Source organism: Drosophila ficusphila, unplaced genomic scaffold (assembly GCF_018152265.1).
Source record: "Drosophila ficusphila isolate 14025-0441.05 unplaced genomic scaffold, ASM1815226v1 contig_197, whole genome shotgun sequence".
Lineage (NCBI taxonomy): Eukaryota > Metazoa > Arthropoda > Insecta > Diptera > Drosophilidae > Drosophila > Drosophila ficusphila.
This window is the reverse complement of record NW_025064091.1, coordinates 4,173,442-4,193,264: the sequence shown is the minus strand read 5'-3', so window position 1 is coordinate 4,193,264 and position 19,823 is coordinate 4,173,442. Positions and strand designations below refer to the sequence as shown.

The following is a 19,823-nucleotide window of genomic DNA, read 5'->3' as shown; positions in this document are numbered from 1 at the left end:
TACTTAATCGAGATTTCCAAATGAGCAGTTATATTATTATGGCATAAATTAAACAATTATGCTTAAGATGTGATTGCTTTTACTTGCACTTTAGGAAAGGCACTAAGAAATGTTGAATCATAAATTAATGGGAAATTCTGTATAAATTCTGTGAAAAATTGTTTAAAATTGTCCCGTAGAATTACGTAATGCCAGCCGGCACAGTTGGGTTCATTTCTTTTTTTTTCCTATAATTTGTTTCCATTTCGTTTTGGTTAATATTCTCAACGTGCTTGACCATCCGGTCAAACTGGTTTTCTGTGATATTACCACTTTGCCTCTGTGATATGTATATTTTTTGTATTTTTCTAACACTGTACCAGAACCACTTGCTGCGAAAGAGAGGGAGATAGTGCGGGGGAGCGAGAGGGGAGTAGAGAAAGAGGGCCCAAAAGAAAAGCGCACACATTTCCCACTATTAACCCATTTTAGTTTTGTACGTGTAAAAATAAACAACACACAATTTTCTCATTCCTTCTGCCTCTTCTTCTTATTATTCTTGCACATTTCTCACGTTCTGCATGTGTGTGTGTGTATCTGTGTCTGCGGTGTGTGTATGTGTGTGTGGCTGGCATTCGGCCATCTGTTGCTATTCTGCCAACGTCGACAGCGCAGCTACTGCGCTGCCGCTGCGCACTGCTTGCCCTTGTTGTTGTTGCCAATTTTGATTACAGTACAGTAGAAATTGACTAAAACTACAGCAATATTTCTTTGTGTCCCACGAACTTTAAAGGCATCCTATACTTCCAAGTAAAATTTAATAATTAAATCATTGATTTTAACTATATTTTGTTACTTCTAAACAAATTTGTATCGGTTTTTTATTAATCAATGTCTACTGTATATGGTTCGCAAAAAATATGCACTGCTTTAATTGCACATTTTTCAGAAATTCCTTACTCTTCCGGTCGAATGTGCTGCCTCAGCTGCTCTTAATTTCTTTGTTTATTTGTATTGTTAGTTCTAGAAAGGATTTTTTCGTTCATACGAGTATATTACCACCAGCAGAATATTTTACAGAGTCTTTGGAATTTTTGTCCACACCCATCTATGTATGTTCTTTGGCAATGAGGTCACATACCATCATCATCAACTTCTGTTTGCCCTCTGTGCACAATTTTCAAGCTTCTAATTCCGCATTTCTCAGCCGAATGACTCAAGCCCCAGGCAATGGGCCTTAAGTACACGCTCTACTAAAAAAGTTATCAAAAACGATGAATAAAACAAGCGAAACGAAACGTGTTTAGGGAACAGGTTCAAATCGGTTACTCGGAGCGACGAACGAATATCACTCACTTCCTCAACGAGACCTGCATCATCGTAAAAATAAACCAAGAGAGCCAGCCAAGAGGCCAAAACAAACTTCGAAATACATTTAGAAATATATTTTTGGATGTTCCGACGACAATAATAGCTCAACAACAAAAATGAAACCAGACGAACATAACCTTTTATTTTGTATTCGGAATATTTAACACTCTATAAAGTCAAAATATGAGTTTCTTGGGTTTAAAAACCCCAATTCATAATTTAATAGCCCACGGAAATAAAAGAGTTCAAGGCAAAAGTTAAATGCCTTAAATGAAGTCGAAAACCATGAAAACTTTAATCAAAGCCTGATTAAGCACTATTAATTAAAGTGATATATTATTGTCTGTTCTGAACAGAGTTTCCTCCAGTTAGTTTCGTTCTGAAACTAATGAAATTTTGTATATCAAGTTCCCTTAAAACGTGCTCCCTGCTGTTCTCTTAGGAATTAAAAATACTTGTGACGACGCGAAATATTTCGTAAAAAAAAACCCGCCTGAACAACAAGGCTAAAATAAATAAACAAAAAAAAAAATCCGATTTCTTGTACGAAATTTGGAATGGGAACTTTGTAGACGCGGCTGCTTAAATTTGATTTATGTGAATTAAAATAGAGGGCACACTACATAAATGTGAAGACACCGACGAGATATAAAAAAGATTCCAAAAGCATTAACCATACGAACTATTTCAACAATTTTTTCGAAAAACCCTATGCTATATAGTATGTATTCCATTTGGAATATATTTTTATGGTTGTTAACTTACTCTGGTTCGGGTTGTCCATCGGCTTCGCACTCGATAATGAATGGATTGTCGCTCTCCTTATTTTGTTGCGCCACTTTGAAGAGCAGTTCTCCGGGTGCCGGTTGCTTCACGATTCTGGGTGGATGGTTGCCTGTGGACACAAAAGAAAGGAAGATCGATAAGCTTTGGGTTCCAACCGACTAATTGATCGCATAAATTGTGACTTCCCCTTAAGAACTCTGTTGCTGAGTATTTTTAGATCATTCAGAAATTATTGACTAATTTTAAGCACAGCACTAAGGGGAATTCACCTAAAATTTAAAGGAAATCTCAAGTGATCTATGCTCTATTTGAATGAGGTTCCTCAAGTTCTAATAGATTAATGCTTGCCTTGTATTTATTTAAAACCCCAAGTGAGTTATTCAAATTAAGCGTGTTGCTTTTAAAATGGAATGCTGAATCTATTTCCGATGAACAAATTGAGTTCTTTTTTAAGGCAGTTGTCTTTCGGGGTTTTTAGTTGTAATTCCTTTTATTTTAATTAATTATTTTACTTACCTTTGCTTGCTGCACAGCCCGCTATAAGAGCCACTAACAACGCGGCCAGCATCGTTGACTGCCGCCACATTTTCGTCGTTTGGCTCTCCGCTCGGCCCTCGAGTGTGTGTTCGTTCTGTTCTTACTTTTATTTCCTTCTATTATTAATTTATTTTGGAATGTGTCTGCTGTGTTGGTTGGCTGGGTCGATTCGGTTTGTTCCTCGGGTGTCTCTTAAATATCAAGCAATTTTCCCACTAATGAAAATTGCATGCAAGCCGAGCTTTTATTACTTTTCTGCTGCTGCTGCTGCTGCTGCACTGTAAATGAGATTATGACAACGATGATAATGGCGTCTAGAACTTTACACTTTTCAATTGTGGAAATTGCGAAAATCGCAACGCAACGCGACGCGACGCGACGACTGCGGGTGCGAGTGAAATGGCGTTACTAAGTGGGCGGTTTTGGGTGGCGGTGGTAAAAGTTCACAGCGTCTCTTGTCTGCAAAGAAAATGGGAGAAGAAGAAGAAGAAAAAGAGCCGTGAGTAATGCGATTATTTAACTTGATTTCAACGAGAAAAGTGTTCACTTAATGACTAACAGATGTCTCATCAAACGCGCTTCTTTGTCCATTGGAATTTCCCCAAATTAACTTTATATTTAGTTTATTTAAAGTAAGCAAATGCATGTGGAAATAATGTATTTTAAAGGTGATTATGAGTATAACCCACCTAACCATAAATTGTTATAAAACCTATAGTAATAATCATTTTATAGTGAATTCTCCACTATATTTAAGTATTTGTTTGTGCATACAATGAAATCAAATCAATGTTACTTCATGATGTCACTTCTAAGCAAAAGTTTCTCTATGAAGAGAAGACCCCAAGTGCATTCTTCCAGTTGTTTGAGCAATTCTACAAGCATTCGAAACAGACACGTTTTTGCCTTGACCAGCGAGACCCAACAAATTCGAAATCGAATTCGAAAAAAAAAAAAAAAAAGCAAACCAAAAAATAGAATACAAAAAAAAATAAAGAACTGAACAGAAAACCAAAACAAACGCGAACGGAGAATCGATTATTGTAGATTTATTACTTTCGCGACGATTTTCGCCTTGGGACAGTGAAAACAAAACGCGAGGAAGTGGCCAAGAGAACTGAGACAATAGTTGAATACTATGAATCGTGCACGTAGAATGCAACAGAGAACCGAAAACCAGACGCAGAACCCTCAATGAATCAATATAGGTACATATAGTACATTCGAGTGTGTATGGATGGTATGGTATGGAGGCAACGTCATAGACCTGGTTAGAAAATGTGCCAGGGCAGTTAGCAATTGGCAGAGGAAGCAGAAAAATGTATATAAATAAGGAAAACAAGGCAGGGGAAAATGGAAAAACAAGTAGCCACTTTACGGCAAAGGGTGTTAAATATTGAATACCTCTTAGAATGAATTTTGTAAGCCTTTATAATGATATCATATAAGCAATATCTTTTTTAATTTTTTAAAGAAAAAAGTATTTCGAGGTTACCCATTTTAAAATTACTATTTTTTTAGCTTTAGTTTTTGTAATAAGAATATTATTATATAATTTATTATATTACTATATATCTTGATCATATCATTGTCAAAAAGATGCATCTCACGGAGTTCGAATCACCCAAAAGATACCCCGTTTTTTTCAACCAAAACAAAGGCTTGGAAAAGCCCCCGTGTGTGCTAATTGAATTAGCGGTTTTCCATTGACAGGTGCCAGTGCCGCAGCCGTGGTCCGTGTTTTTCCGAGCCGTTCTCCGCCGGAGCCTCTTCACACTGGCTAAAATGCTGAGCTGCAACGGACGTACCAAGTTCTCAGTCTCAGTCAATCGGCCTGGCTCACTGATCTAGTGGATATATCCTTGGCTGCGGGCTGATGATGATGACCAACCACCAACAGCACCACCAACAGCAGCAGCAGCATCAGCAGTTCCACCATTATCACCACCATCAGATCCACCAAGTGCACTCGGAGTCGCAATTGGAGCGACGCAATTCCGACTTGGAGCAGAATCGCAGTAGGAACACCACGGATCGCATTGGCTCCGCCATGGACTTCAGGAATCTGTGCCAGCGCATCGATGTGGACAGCCTGAGAGGTAGGTTCCACCAGTTAACAGAGGAAAAAGCTGCGTTTTAGGAACCACTTGCGAGGGTTTTAAACGAAAATCAATAATACAGAACTAAGGGGACAGGTTCTTATGCATTGTAAACTGCTAATTGCATAAAATATATTTCTACTAGTTTCTTTGCTGATTTTACTTCATATTAATACCACCTTTCCTTTTCCCCCAGCTAAATTACCCCAGCTGAAGCTGCCCAAATCGCTGCCCAAGTTGCGTGGTCGCAAGATATTCCGCAGCTCCAAGAGCGACGAACATCCGGCGGGCGGAGCAGCCACGGGATCCTCGAAGAATGGAGGACAACTGCAGCAGCAGCAGCAGTCGCACCTGGAGTTGCCGGGACAGTCGCAGCAGTTCATCAACAGGACGCCGCAGAGGATCTCCACGATCAGTTCGCTGATGTACGAAGGCGAGCAGGAGGAGATGCGGGCGAACCAGGGACAACTGCAGCCGGGAACGGGAACGTATCGAAGTGCCGGCAGTCTGGATGACGATTACTATGCTCCTGGCGGCAGCGGAGAAAGAGCCTCGCGACCCATCAGTCCCATTAAGATTCCGGCTGGCGGGGCGGATGGCTCCCCGCCAACTGGAGGAGGAGGAGGTGTTCGCAGCTCGATAACCCAACGGTTGCAGAGGGGCTACAAGAGTCTCAGCGAACTGCGGCTCAAGCACATCTTCGCCAAGCAGACCACGGTGCGCAGGGACAACATCGAGGTGGATCGCTATGTGGAGCAGTACGAGCGGGAACTCAAGTCCGAGAAGTTGGCCAGGGAGCGAAGGGATCGCGAGATAGCCGAGAACTACGATATAAAGATCAAGACTCTGGCTGGCACACGACAGAATACCTTCGAAGAGGATGAGGTCGAGCACGAGCAGTTCGAGCGGGGCAAACTGAACCACGAGACCGATGAGAGTGGCATGGAGGCCACACCGCCACTCCCGAATCGCAGGAAGCCCGGCATTGCGGCCACCAGGTTCGCCAAGGTGAGAAAGCCACCGCTGGAAATGGAGGAGCAGTCCGGCGAACTGGAGGAGGATCAACCACAGGCACCTCCGCGTCCCAGCAGCTACAAGCAGTTGCTCAACAAGTTGCCACACCTTCCCAGTTTGCCCAGTCTGCCACAGCTTTCCAGGGAAAAGAAGGAGGAGCCAGCCACCAAAGCAGAGGAAAATGCCGAGGAAATCAATCCGAGTTCCAGTTCCAAGTACGGAATCAGGCAAAACATCAAGAGGCTCAGGAAGTCCATCAAGCGACCAGCCAAGTTGAAGTCCAAGGCCAGCACAGCTGCGGATTCGGATGAGGAGGAGGATCCCGTGGACAAGCCCAAGGATCAGCTGCCCAGGAAGACCTCCTCCATAAATCTGCGAGCGCGTCTCAGTCGCTTTGCATCCACGGAGCAATTGCAGCAGCGTTGGCGAAAGAGCTTCAAGGGTTCCACCAAGGAGACCAGGGAACCCGAAGCCCATGGAGCAACCGAGGAACCCTCGAATGCCGGTGGAGTGCTGGGTGGTCTCCTGCTGGGCTCCCAGCTGGAGAAGACCCTGGCCAAGCTGAACGACAAGGTGCACCAGCTGAAGTTTTTTCAGCGGCACTCCGGCCCGAACCCGGAGATCTCGCAACCAAAACCGAATACAGTCGGCCACGAACCCGTGGAAATCGATGATGACGGGGAGCTGCCGGAGACCTACCATCGCAGCGATAGTCCCGAGAGTGGGGAGAACGGGCGGGACAACGAGGAGGACAGCGGCGAGGATGTGTCCGCTGAGGAGGCATTTGGCCAGATCCAGCGGGAGACTCAGGATCCGAATCGGGAGAGGAGGAAGCCATCCGTATCGGAGAATAAGAGCACCCACGCTGCTCGCCAAATGGCGAAGCTGGCTGAGATTCAGGCGGCGTCGAAGAGCGGAGCGGCCGCCTGGAGCAGCGAATCGCTGGAGGAGATGGCCGACGAGGACTACCCGCGGGTGCTCATCCACCAGGAGCACTCCGATGCCTACGAGTCCACGCTGATCATAGCGGTGGCCGCCGGCAAGGGTTCCCTTTCCCCGAGGTTGCCAAAGGGTTCGCCTGCTGCCGCTGGAGCAGCCAGATCTTCTCCCTATCCGGAGATTACGATTTCCTCCTCTTTGGAAGTGGTTTCTCCTGCAGTTGCAGTCAGTTCCAATCCGGCCAAGCGCTCCCCTTCGCCGGAGTTCCAAACGCCAGCTGGTGGCATCAAGGTCTCCGCTTCGGAGGCGAGCATCTGGCTGCCCAACGAGCAGATCATCGCCGGCTTCAGGGAGCAGCAGGCCTCCTGGCCAGCTCCCAGCTTGTACAAGCCGAAGAGCATCGATATATTCGAGGCATCCGCCGGTGGTTCGGCCGCCTTTGCAGACTTCGATGAAGCCCTGCGAAATGCTCCCGTGCTGAGGATCAGTGCGGGGAGCAGCATCGATACGAGTGGCGAGGAGGCGGACGACAGCAGCTCCCGGGTGACCAGGATACGGGTGCAGAGTCCGCAGATCGGGAACAGCAGGGAGAGCTTGATGGCCCAGGAGGAGGAGGACGAGGAGGATGCGGAGCTGGTTGCGGACCGAAATGGAAATGAAGATGAGGAGGCGGATGAGGATGAGGAGGAGGAGGAGGACTCCTCCGAGAGGGATGCCTCGGAACGACCGCCCTCAGAGTCGCCGCCACCACCACCACTTCCACAGCGACGACCGCCGCCCAAACGCCCAGCCACGCCCCCTCCCATTTACGATGCAGTGCCGCCTCCTCTGCCCATCAGCAAGCCACCGAACGCAGCTCCTCCCTCGCCGAATCCCGCTCCTCCTGCCTCGCCCGCAGTGGGAACAGCAGCAGCTGCTCCTGCAGCGGCGGTCGCCATTCCACCCGTCGTCAGCCGGGGAGTCCCGCAGAGAAGCGCCTCCATGTCGCGACCCGCCAAGCCACTGGTGAAAACCAGTTCCCTGCGACTCACCTACAACGAACAGGTGCGCCCGGGTGACGTGGGCAAGGTCAACAAGCTGATATCCCGCTTCGAGGGCGGCAGGCCGAGGATCTGTCCGCGGCGGATGCACAGCGAGGAGTACGAGCGGAGTGGCCACGAGGACGAGCCCGAAATGGAGGAGATCCTCGAGCTGCAGCTAACCGAAAAGCGGATCGTGGACTCGGTTACGCCCACAAATCGAGCTGTGGTTATACCACAGATAACACTCAACAACAACAACAACAGCAATGAAGATCAGGATGCATTGTTGTTGGCCCAAAGTAGAGCGAAAAAGAAGTCCATGGAACTGGCCTTGGATCGACACAACTCCAATTGCAGCCGATCCGAGTACGGCTCACCATTATCCTTTCCCAGCAGCCGGCGCAGTTCCACGCCCACGAATCTCAGCTCCCAGTCGAGTTCTATAGCGAATCCGAATCCGAATCCGAATCCGAATCAGAATAGTGTGCAAAGCCTACAACAACAACAACAACAACGACGTAGCCGACGATCGATGACCCGCGATGATGACAATTTCTATAGCTTCGATAGCGACGAAGGTGAGTTCTTATAAATATATAAATAATACCCAAGTATTAAGTAGTTAAATCTCGCACAATTAATTGACTGACAACTTTATAAGAACTTGAACAAATGAAATCCCATCATATTGTTCCTATTATTTGAAATCAAATCTTCGGATCTATTTCAATCTAATAATAAACTAATGACTTTGTGTAATTTTTCAGAGAACAGCTACTACTCCATAAGTCCCTCGGGCAGCAGTCGCTATGTGGTGGAGATCTGAGCGAAACGTAGGATAATATATAGTTTAAGACCTGGCAAATTTACGTGTGCTTTTAACAGCAATCCAAAAAAAAGTATTTACCCAACATTCATGTTAAATTAACAAACGAAAAATGTAATTTGAGCTGTTTAAACCAGAGACAAAATTTACAAAATTAAGAAAAAAACGTTTCAAAGGTTTATAAATATTTGCAGCCTTGAACTCATTTTTTTTTTTTTGCTAGCCTAAGCTTTTATTTAGCAAATAAAGTACAACTTGTAAACATAACAAAGCAAGAACAAAACAAAAAAAACGAAAATAAACTAACGATATAGATATCGTGCATATAAAGAGTCAAACGTAAACTTTATCGCATTTAAAGTTAAAAGTTAAACTCATTTGGAGAATGTTTCAGGAGCAGATAAAATCCAGCACGAGTCTACATATTTATTTTCTTTCTGGGGGTTGGAGGGTTATAAAAAGGGAAGTTGATTAATAGCACCGAAATGCATCGGGGGATGGAAGACTGTTGGCTGTGGGCCATAGGTGCCAGCTGACACGCGGAGGCACCACCACCATATATGAAATATATACTATATATAGTATACACCCATATCTGTAGGTCGGGGTGGTGGTTGCAGCAGCGATCCCGAAAAACCGAAATTACTCCCCTATCAAACGTCGGCAACTGACGCGAATCGCTGACTGAGCGCATTTTAATTGTTAATTTATGCTAATTAATTAATTTGGTTGCTCTCCAGCAGCGAAATGCATTTCCAAGGGATGGAAAATGAAAATGGAAATGGAAATGGTTGCAGACATGCGTTTTAGTTTCGGTATGCAACATATGGCGACTATAAGGATAATGCCCAAGTTTCATTTTGATAACCGTAAAAGACTCAAGATCATGTAAGAACTGGCCAACATCTGTTGGTTCAGAAACATGTTCTATAACTTCTCGGTTTATTTGAACAAACTAATCTAATATGTTCTTTTAAATGTCTGTTTCCCTTTAAATTCTGAATGAATAACCTCAGCTTAAAGACTTAACTTGAGCTGAGTTTACGTTGCTCTAAAGTTGTGGCCACAGTTTTTCGGTTTTGTTTGCCATTTTGGATTTTTAGTGGCCTTGGCCCTTTGAATCGACTGCAATGCAGTGCCCATAAACGGTGCTGTATGTATGGCCCCACATTTCTCCAGCCGGCTTTCCTTTCAATTTCACAGCTTAGTCATGTTCCGGGGGGGGCTGATTCATTAGGCGGCTTAGAAAGCTCCATCCCCTCGCTTTTCCGCCTTCATTTCCATCGGCTGGCTCATCAGAGCGGGGGAAAGTGAACGATTGAATGACTCTTGCGGGGTCATTTCGGGCCTTTAATCAGAGCAAATTAATAAGCACACACCATGGACCTCCATCTCCATCTCCATTCCCCTCTCTCTCCCTTCTCTTGATTAATTAAAACCTCGCTGGTGGTGACTAATTTTCCTCGCTGTGGAAAATTCATTTTTTATTGGAGAGCATAGTGCAGACGTACGTAACAATCGTACTATACTCTATAGTGGTTTTTCTCGCCCTCATGCCGGCGCATTAAATGCCAATAAATTCGGTGAATTAAGACGGAATGCCTGCCATGGCTACCAGCATTTCATTTCGTTTCGTTTGTCATTTAAGAACTGTTGACTTTCGGTGGGCAATTAAGAATGGTAAGTTGCAATGCTCCGGAGGCAGGAGCGTAAGTAAATAAGTGCAAAATTGCCATTAGGTAGCGGGCAAACAGGAAAACGTGGAGACCCCGAGCAGAAGGACAATGGAATCGGGCACTCCATATCCGAAATCCATCCGCATATATGTGTATTAATGTGTGTTGGTGATATGTTTTCCACCCCTCGGAAAACAGCTGCAAGCACAGTTATTTGACACGCGACCAAACACCAGTATGCAGCCATGCCAAAGTATCTACAAAGTTGCACAGATACACGGATACGGATACACACGCTGCTGTTAACCCTGATGCGATCCGAAAATCCAAAGCCACCCCAATCAATGTGACTGAAATGAATTCCGCTTTTCTTTGTCTTTTTCGTTTTTTTTTTTTTCTTTTTTGAATTTTTTGTGTGTGGTCAGCAATGGGAAATGGATTGAATGCGTGGATGCATGAATGATAAGCTGACTGCTGACCAAACGTAAGCTTTTTTTCCCATCAATAAGTTCCCGATGAAAAAGAAAAATATGTGAAGCCTAAGCCGAAGGATTATAAGTGATCTTTCCATTAATAAAATAAATATTTGAACGGTTGTTGAGTGAAAACAATTGGAGCAAACTAAATAATCAATTCAATAATAAACCCCTCTTTGGCGATAAAAAATATCGTATATATATTAACCAACTTCATCGCTCAATTAAACCACTTTTTAACCCACTGAAAAGTATAAACTTTTCAACAATCAATCAATCACACAAATCCCCCCTCTCACGTTGGCAAAAAAGAGCGTTAGCGGAAAATTCAAAGGAAGTGAGCAAAGCTGACGCAAAACTTTCAGCCAACAGAAGAGGGGGGTGGGGTTGGGTGGGTGGGGGAGGCACATTTTCCACTGGGAGTTGCTGTCAGGTTTCCGGACCACAGACGAGAAGTTCAATGCTCCTCTGGCGGTGGCAACTTCACTCCATTCGCCGGCAACATAATGCAATTTATGAAACGGGAGCCTCGGCCAACCCAGCCTGCTGCCCCCCAATCCCCATCATTTAACCGCATTTAAAGCGGACCAACTAACGCACTAAACGGAAGTTTTGGGGCCCACAACTTGGCAGCAAGGAAATGTTGTAAAAAAAAACCAAGGGGTTTTATGTGGTTAAAAAAGATACAAAATATAGTCAGCAACAAAAAGTGTTCATTAAACTAATGCTCTACTTTACAATTCCCAAAAGTAATTAGATGAGCCAGGGGAATACTTAAGCAACTGCTTATGTCACATTTAGGTCACAAAAAATAAACACAGATATTTCGTGATATTGTTTAGAAATTCTAACACGTTTGAGGGAAAAATCTCGAGTTATCAGTTAGCCACGCCTTGGCGATTATTCAAATAATTAAATAACTGGCCAACAACATCAATTGTACAACTTAATTTCCCACCAAAACTGGAGAATAAATATAGAAAGAGAGAGACGAGAAGAGAAGAGGAGAGAAGAGAGGCTCGAACAAGCGCAAAGCTTGTCACACATATTTTTTCTCACTGGGTGTGTCCGATAATACGACATACCTGAAAAAAAAGTGATACAAGCTTGAGTCACCGTTTGACTCTGGATGAAGTGAAAAAAAGCTCCCTGTCCAGGCAAAGCTTTATTTTATATTTTTTTATGACAGAACACATTCAATGACGGGGCCACGATCAAATAATGCCGATAAAGGATCGCTCCGATCTGCGGAAATCGAAACTCGATCGGTTGGAGATCTCTCGCAAACACAAATAAATAAAGGTAAACCCAGTTTATTGAGTTGTGTGTTTTAAGCGCTGTTTGTTGATTGATCAATTAAAGAGATTGGCCAACGGGTTCAACAATCTGCAGTCGATCGATAATTATGTTTACGTGTTTGCATACCGCTTAACAATGAGCAGTTTATCCATCTATTTCAAAGTAATTTCCAAGTAATGTACTCTTTATTTCTCTCAGTTTAATTAACCAAAAAGCCATGCCCCTTTTTTAGGTTTTGCGCACATTTAACCCAAATGACAAGAGGGCCCAAGTAGCCCCATTGGGCATAGAAAACGGAAAATGGAAAATGGGAAAAGAAGTTGGAGGTGACTGCACAAGAACTAAAACATAGCGAAAAGCTAATGCAAATTGCAGTTCGCCACTCCTGTCTGTCTCCGTTTTGTGTGTGCTGTTTTTTTTTTTCTTTTTTTTTTCATTTTTTTTTTTTTTTGTCTGTGTGCAACTGTGCCACATGGGGTTTTCTCTGGCGTCTTTTTCCCGCTTGCCACACGGCCCGCCCCCCTCGATTTCCCAGCCCGAAAACACTTAAAAGTGCAATGCACTCGATGCCGGCAGAGTAACGGTACTAGCACCTAGAGCAGCCGCAAAAACGGATGATAAAACAAGCGAAACTAACAAATGCACAACGCGAAAATCCGATCGCAACCTGTTCCTTTCAATTGGTTAAATCTGCATTACAAACTTATTTGTATATGTATGTGATGCCATTCAATACCTAACTGCATACCGTTCAACACAATCTTAATATATCACTTTTAAAAATAAAACCTCGTTACGCATGTGTTTGTTTTATTCTAAACTAAAGTAAAAAAAAAAAAAAGATTTATTTTTGGTTTTGATTTTAATGTATATTTTTGCAGTATTTTCTCGCTGTTTGCAAAAAAGGAAGACAACGAAAAGATAAATAAAATAAAACAACAAACATCTAAGCGCTTCAACCGCGAAAACCGCGGCCCGGAGTCCCCTTAACCCAAAACAACACACTCGCTTTCTTAACCCTCCGCCTTCAACCAGAGCATACACTCTTTATAATCCAATAAGCCATTTAAGGAAGTTGCAGATAAGAAATGTTAAGCCACATTTGGCATATGGTATTATTTACTGCATTACAGTAAAGTAACGTTCAACTAAATTATAAATTATTACATTTAATTTATATGAAACAAAATAGTGTGTGTTCTTGTGGCTTCCTTTTCTGCTATTTTATACACCAGTCGCAATGAGATAAGCAATTTAAAAAGATCAGAGCTACTTAAAACAAACTACTTTCGGTAGGTTACTACCGCAAGTTAATCGGAGAGGAAGTGGAAGTGGAGAGTGAATAGAAGAGTAAGAAACCGAGCCCAGAAACAGCCAAATTTTAGGCAATGAATGATGACATCAGCTCCCCTGCTTGTATTTTGTTTGTTTGTGGAGCAGCACAGAAATACTGAACACTTTTTCCGGCTTGCTATTGATTTTTTGCTGCCAAAAAGGAACAAGAAAAAAACAACATTTTTTTGGCCTGCGGTTTGCGACATGCAACATCAAAAAATGACATCATAAAAGGATTTTTTCGTGGACAAAAAAATTTGGATTAAAAGCTGGTAAAAGAGAGAGACCCCGAATAAAAATGAAAATGACGCAATCACCAGCTGTTCAAGAGATGAAAGACTAAAAATGAGATTCGAGAAGTTCGCTTGCTGAAGATCCGAAAAAGATACAGATGCCGCGCGATGATATCAATATATATATATATATATATATATATTCTGTACATATATATACATATATCCAACTCACAAGCACATACACTTTCGCGCCAGAACGCATAAATTTATAGGTATATATTTACCCACTCGGAACACACACAAAATTTGTATATGTGGCGTATTCTTAATTCCTCGACTTTTTGGGCGTTCCAATTTAATTATAACAAATGCGAGGCAATTGCACGCCAAACAAGAAAATATCAACATAAATCTCATAAATTGCGCGGCATGAGGGTGGTGGAAAGATATTGATGATATCATGCCTTCACTTCATTCAGCAGCCGTCACAAGTGACAAAATCAATAAAGAACGCCAAGTGCAAATACGAATTTGATCGGCCCAAAGCGAGATAACGCAAATTGTAAAAGCCCCGAGAAAATTGATAAATTAAATTTTCCTCGTGGTGTTCAAGAACAATTCAATTATGAAGGAAATCGTCAAAGATCAATGTAAATGGGGATTTTTAGGGCTTAAAACCCGAATCAAAAGGGACTTAAAAAAACTTGCCAAATTAGTCATATTATATTAGTCATATTATATTAGTGATATTATTATTCTAGCGTTCTCTGAACGATCAAAAATAAAAAAATTCTGTTAAATCCTGATCGTTTTATCACTAAAAAATGCGAAACTATTTCCCAAGGGAACGAGCGGGAAATCGCTGGGGAAGCATAACAACAATAACAAATAAGCGAAGCATGACAAATAAAACAAAATAAAAGAAACGAGGCTTTGTACATGTTCATATGGCCCTGAGTGTGGTTCTCCATTTCGCTACCTCCTCAATTAATGAACTGCTTTAATTATGCTTGACTCTTTCAATTGTTTTTGGAATAATTTATTGGCAATGGTTCTCTAAGCTTTCAATGTCCCATTCAAGTTCTTTGCTTATCGCTTTCAATGAACAAGATCTCCCGTGGCAAACTGAAACCGAACAAAGAAATACATATCTCGCTTGCCTTTTTTGGGATTAAAGATGGAATATAATATAATGAACGGTGTAACCTTGAATCAGTAACTTGTCTTAGGATTATACAAAGAATAGGCATTTATTTAGTTTATTGCCTAATACATACATTTACCACTTTGCTTGAAAACAACAATTAACAATACACTTTTTAAGTGTAATTTTCATTCTTTTTGTTTTAAGCCAGAAATAAGGACTTGAAGGGCATATAATTGACCAACTAGTAGGCTATTTTTTTTTTTTTTTTTTTTTTGGCCACTGCTGGTGTTTAGCTTTCGTACTTTTTGTTATTCCTTTATTTATTTATTATTATTTTTTGGGTCGATTCGGGGCGGGGGCTTTGCTGTCGACGGCGTTGCTGGGGCGGAACGAGCTACTATATATTCACTATTCACAACGATGACGTCGTCGTCGCGATGACCGAATGGTAAAATAACGTCAAGATTCAAAATAAAATACGGTCGGACTATTTAAAAAAGAAACATTCGGATTTAACCATATTTTATCAAAGTGTTCCAAACTAGACTTTTTATATTCATTTTTAGAAATGGCTTTAAACAGTTTTGTTTATGATCAACTTTAGAGAAGTACATGTATTTTTGTGTTTGCTAGCAGCTTCAGTCATAATCTTCTTCATACATTGTTTTTTTTTTATATCATGTTAAGAATTTGATGAGCCTCTTATCTCAGTTTTTTAGAAGTCTGATCGGTAAAATTTAAACTGTAGCTGGGAGAGAAATCGCTTTGAATGTGAAATACATGTGAAAACACCTAGAGAGCGCCAAAGAGACGAAGAACGAGGGAGAGGGAAATCGAAAAAAAGAGCTCAAAGTGATCTCTTGAAGCTGCCCCACCTTGCACACACACAAACACAGGCTTAGAGGCTCACGCAACACACACGAACACAGATGCATCCGTAATTCGCGCTCATTGTCTGCGCTCTTCCTCTTCTTCGACATCTTTGCTAGCTGCTAGAAAACCTGTTTTAAGTCCACCAACAAAAAAAAAACGGTGTATATGACTTAAGATTACGCCCTTGGACGAAAACTTGGTAACAAAATAATGCTTACCTCTAACATAAATGCCGAGTGGGAAAGCCAGGAACAACATAAAGCCAGGATTCTGACCAAAAAGCGCTCAAGAAGCCAAAACTCAGGTAAAAGAGAGAGGGAAAAAGAGAGCGAGCGAGAGAGTGCCACTCCACTCAAAACTCTATTACGAAGTTTTCGCTTCGTGGTAAATACATACGGGAAAACAACTACAATAACACAGCTTAAATTTTGAGTTTTTGAGCGCTTTTTGTTGTACAGTTATTGTCGCCTATTGTTGTTGTTGTTGCTGTGCTTTTGGCTTTGGCGTCCTCCGATTTTTATTCTCTCCTCCTTTTTTGTTGTCATCGTGTGCTTCGCACTTAACGTGAATTTTGCATTTAGCCTTTAATTGCACTCGCCATTCATTTGAATTAAAAACCATAAACATTTATTCAACTTGGGTGCGGCACCATTGCAATGGGGGGAAAAAAAAACGAAAAAAGTAGAAGTAACGCACAGAGCCAACAAATTTGTTTTGGTTTTTCGCTTGGCGATTTATGTCCGTGTGCCAGCTGCCAATTTTTTTTAACAATTCCCAGACAAGCACACCCGCACACTCACACACACGAACGAACACTAGAAAAAAATAGCGAGCAAAAACTAATTCATATATGCGGAGTAAATAAGACAATTTTCTACACGGCGTCAGTTCATCTTTTTTTGTTACTATTATATTTTAATTTTCGGCGCTCACTAACACCGGCGCACACACATCGCCCACAAAGTTACTTAAACAAACACGCAACGGAATTGAAGCCTTAGGCAAAAAATATTGTTTTAACGCTAAATAACGATATATATTCGGTCGAATTCGAATATGTACCGCGGTATTTTGGCGCAGTTTCAGCGGACATACACACACGGAGAGCCAACGAGACCAATTTTTCGAATGACCGAAACAGATAGAGGTGGAAGTAGGGTGTCGAAGGTATATCAAAATATCGATACATTAAAAAAACATTATTAGCGCGATATTTTTTCTTCAAATTGGTCACACTTAGGCTAGGCTTCCGTGTTTTTGCACCCTGTTTTAACACCAAAAGCAAATGAGTTGCCAATACCGCTGGGGTTGATAACTTTACTAACTAAAAATGGTAACCCCTAAAAATTCAAATTAATAACAAATTCTGAGTGCCTCAAAACAGAATACATAATTAAATAAACTGAAATGTTTTTTAATGTGTTTGGCTGGTTGTTTTCTGTTGAACTGTGTTAAATGTTTAATTTCAAAATTACATTTACACATAATTCAATGAATGCACTTTAAATAAACTATTATTTTAAATTTTATAACATTATTTAACAAATTTAAAACTGGCTCAAGACAGTGACAAGAAAGTCCTGCTTACAATATCATTTTTAGAATGAGGTGAACCATGAAATAGGAAATCTCCTTGGTGAATATAAATATACAAATGATCATATCTTCATAAAATAAAACTAATCAACGCGCTTTTCAATAGCCTCCAGCACCGGCTCAAACGAGGGCGGCTGGGTGGCTTCCACCAGCTGCTCGGAGTCTGCCAACGCGGCCCGACTGGCGGCGAGCCTGGCTTCGAAGAGCTGCAGCTTCTGGGTCGCCTCGGCCAGCGTCTTCTCGTAGTCGTCGAGGCGGGCACAGCGCGCCTGGTGATCCTGCTGCTGATACTTTTCGGCAGCGGTGAGCAGATCTTCGTTCCTCTGCTCGTTGGCCTTGAACTGCTCCTCCGCCTGATCATGCCGTCTCTCCAGCTCCTGGAGTTGGGCAACCTGGGCGTACTGGTCCTCGATCAACTGCTGGAGGTGCTGCAGCTTCATCTCGCGCTTGGTGCGATACCCTTCCTCCAGGTTCGCAAAGCGATGCTTCTGTGCTCGCAATTGCGACTCCAAGCTGGCAATCTCCGTGTCCAACTCAATGGTATCGCTGTCCAGTTTGGCCTTCTGCCGCTCCAGCTTTTGGCGCCGCTCGAGGTTTTGCTGGCGCTGCTGTTGACACTGCTCCTGGAGCAGATTGCCCAGCAGTTTCAGGCACTGAACGCGCTCGGCAATGTCCTTCTGTGTGGGATTCAGTGGCAGAGTGAGGTCCAACTGCTGGCCACCGCTGTCCTTCATCAGGACGCGAATGGCCGAGTCCATGCTCAGTTGACGGACCTGCGAGTTGAAGACCTCGACGGCGTCCAGTTGCTTTTGCTTGGCCCGCGACAGCATCACCTGCTGATGGAGTTCCAGCTCGGAGACCTCCTTCACCTGGCGGTTGTAGGCCTTGGCGTAGTTCTCCATATCGCTGCACTTCATTTGTAGAGTTTTCAACTGCTGAACGGAGTACTGTTGACTATTGACAGTCTGCTCGAGACGCTGCTCGTACTTTCTCAGCTCCTTGATCTCGGCCTGCTTTGCCTCGGTCTTGATGAAAAGCTGATCGGATTGCTTCAGTTTCTGATTCAGCTCCGCCTGAGTGGCAGTCAGCTGCTGTGCCAGTTGATCGCGCTCCTTGTTTAGTTTCTCCAGCTTCTCCAGCTGCTGCAGCTTGGCCTTCAGGTTGCCAATCTCCTTATTTAGGGCCTGGCGATCGGGCAGATTGCATTTTTTGTTGATCACCTTATCGCTGGTCATCGCCTGCAGCTTGGCCTCCTCGTTGGCCAGCTCCTGATCCCACAGGGCTATGCATTTGCTAGATTCGATAAAGAGCAGTGCGTTGACCGCCTCGTCCAGCTGAACGGGCGGCATTTGCGTGGTGGACATGACGGCCATCGATTCGCAGTGCATGCTGTTCAGATACGAGCTGGGCTGCTCCGTGGTCTCCATGAACGGAAACTCTTCCTCGAGCTCATCCGAGGAAGACAGCGGTGGTGCAAAGTCCATGAGGAAATCGAGAAGGACGATCACATGGCCGAAGGAGTGCTGTGTGGTTGGTGATACTAGCCAGGATTTGTTAACCTAAAAATCACAAATCGGTTAAACGAATAATTAAAATTTCAGCTTTTGAACGCTCGTTAAATATTGAACTCTGGTATACTCATGCACTTAGTTTATCAAAGTTACAACCTCCCAAAGAAAGATTCTGATTGATTTGGAAGGGTTTATAGTATTACTAACCTGATATGGATACTGCAGCTTTTGCATTGCACTGGTGATATCCTCGACGTGGTTCTGACCGACGGTCGGGCGATTCCGCCATATGTTGTGGAACAGAAAGTTGAGAATGGCCACGAACTGTTTGATGGTCATGTGCCGCAGGCCTCCGGGCCGGCTAAACAAATCAGAGATGATACCCGTGGGCGCTTCGCTGTGATCGACGGAGTTCAGGTACTCCAGTATCTGCTGTGCCCGTTCCGCCACCCATTTCTTATCGGAATGCAGGGGAACAGCGCGTTCCGCGGTGGAGGGCAGAAAGCGATGGACTCGCTTGGGTGTCACGCCCATTTGACTAGCGCGATCGCGCTCCAAGTTCAGCGGCTGCGGCAGTCGCGATGCGGATGTTCTGGTGGGGATTAGATTGCAATTTAAAGTGAATTACGGTTATTATACTATGGTTTACTCACCTCCTGGTCGTTGCCTGATTGGACAGCGGGGTGTGTGTGGCAGCACTGCGTTTGCCTGCCCTGAATAAAGGATAAACGTCGCTTGAATTGGACTCATTTTCCTGCAGGATCTTATCCTGGTTAGCTTACCTGGTCTGCCGTTTATCAGCGGTGCCTTCCAGCACATCACCGCGGAACTCGCTGGTTCGCCGGGGCATCAAGTGTGACATTCTGAGGAATTGAGGTATACACCGTTTTTAAAATCACTTGTTGTTTTGATCGTGTTTAGGTTATTTCACAAATTCAAATCGAGCGTCGACTTGAAGTTGGCTGCGTCAGAGAAGCGATAGTTTCCAAAATTGCGCGCTCGATAGTTTAATTAAAAGTTACGGTATTCTAAGCGATGATTACACGTTTAAATAATTAGCGATTGAGAAACTTTATTAACCGAACTTCCACCGCAAGCTAT

General features: G+C 43.3%; 3 protein-coding genes across 7 annotated transcripts in view; 1 reads left to right on the top strand and 2 right to left on the bottom strand.

The window, feature by feature from the left end:
• Window positions 1–16,779, bottom strand: part of LOC108097507 (neuroglian) — a 37,030-nt gene extending 20,251 nt beyond the window's left edge. For 2 of the 5 annotated variants that reach the window (XM_017199819.2, XM_043209571.1), the window contains exons 1-2: window positions 2,653–2,951; window positions 2,116–2,245 (exon numbers count right to left, since the gene is read on the bottom strand). In XM_017199819.2, coding sequence (XP_017055308.1) covers window positions 2,116–2,245; window positions 2,653–2,722 — 200 coding nt within the window. In that variant the 5' untranslated portion in view covers window positions 2,723–2,951. Of the gene's footprint in view, window positions 1–2,115; window positions 2,246–2,652; window positions 2,952–16,677 lie in introns of those variants that run through there. The other 3 variants (XR_001771789.2, XR_001771790.2, XR_001771791.2) reach the window with 3 other exon arrangements.
• Window positions 4,340–8,917, top strand: LOC108097509 (serine/arginine repetitive matrix protein 1). Its single transcript, XM_017199822.2, has 3 exons — window positions 4,340–4,772; window positions 4,969–8,325; window positions 8,515–8,917. The coding sequence occupies exons 1-3, from the start codon at window positions 4,550–4,552 to the stop codon at window positions 8,571–8,573; spliced, it is 3,639 nt and encodes a 1,212-aa protein (XP_017055311.1). The 5' UTR covers window positions 4,340–4,549; the 3' UTR covers window positions 8,574–8,917.
• Window positions 16,780–17,008: 229 nt separating the features above from the next.
• Window positions 17,009–19,679, bottom strand: LOC108097650 (bromodomain-containing protein DDB_G0280777). The gene is made up of 4 exons (XM_017200081.2): window positions 19,505–19,679; window positions 19,376–19,435; window positions 18,930–19,314; window positions 17,009–18,770 (listed from the first exon to the last, which is right to left on the bottom strand). The coding sequence occupies exons 1-4, from the start codon at window positions 19,582–19,584 to the stop codon at window positions 17,295–17,297; spliced, it is 2,001 nt and encodes a 666-aa protein (XP_017055570.1). The 5' UTR covers window positions 19,585–19,679; the 3' UTR covers window positions 17,009–17,294.
• Window positions 19,680–19,823: the final 144 nt, after the last annotated feature.

What these genes read in the sequence shown, in the direction of transcription:
- LOC108097509 (XM_017199822.2), top strand. Translation starts at nt 4,550, where the DNA reads ATGATGATGACCAACCACCAACAGCACCACCAACAGCAGCAGCAGCAT. An exon ending in CGATGTGGACAGCCTGAGAG is followed by an intron (nt 4,773 to 4,968) that starts GTAGGTTCCACC and finishes CTTTTCCCCCAG; the next exon opens with CTAAATTACCCCAGCTGAAG. An exon ending in TAGCTTCGATAGCGACGAAG is followed by an intron (nt 8,326 to 8,514) that starts GTGAGTTCTTAT and finishes GTAATTTTTCAG; the next exon opens with AGAACAGCTACTACTCCATA.
- LOC108097650 (XM_017200081.2), bottom strand. Translation starts at nt 19,584, where the DNA reads ATGTCACACTTGATGCCCCGGCGAACCAGCGAGTTCCGCGGTGATGTG. An exon ending in AATCAGGCAACGACCAGGAG is followed by an intron (nt 19,315 to 19,375) that starts GTGAGTAAACCA and finishes AATCCCCACCAG; the next exon opens with AACATCCGCATCGCGACTGC. An exon ending in AGCTGCAGTATCCATATCAG is followed by an intron (nt 18,771 to 18,929) that starts GTTAGTAATACT and finishes TGTGATTTTTAG; the next exon opens with GTTAACAAATCCTGGCTAGT.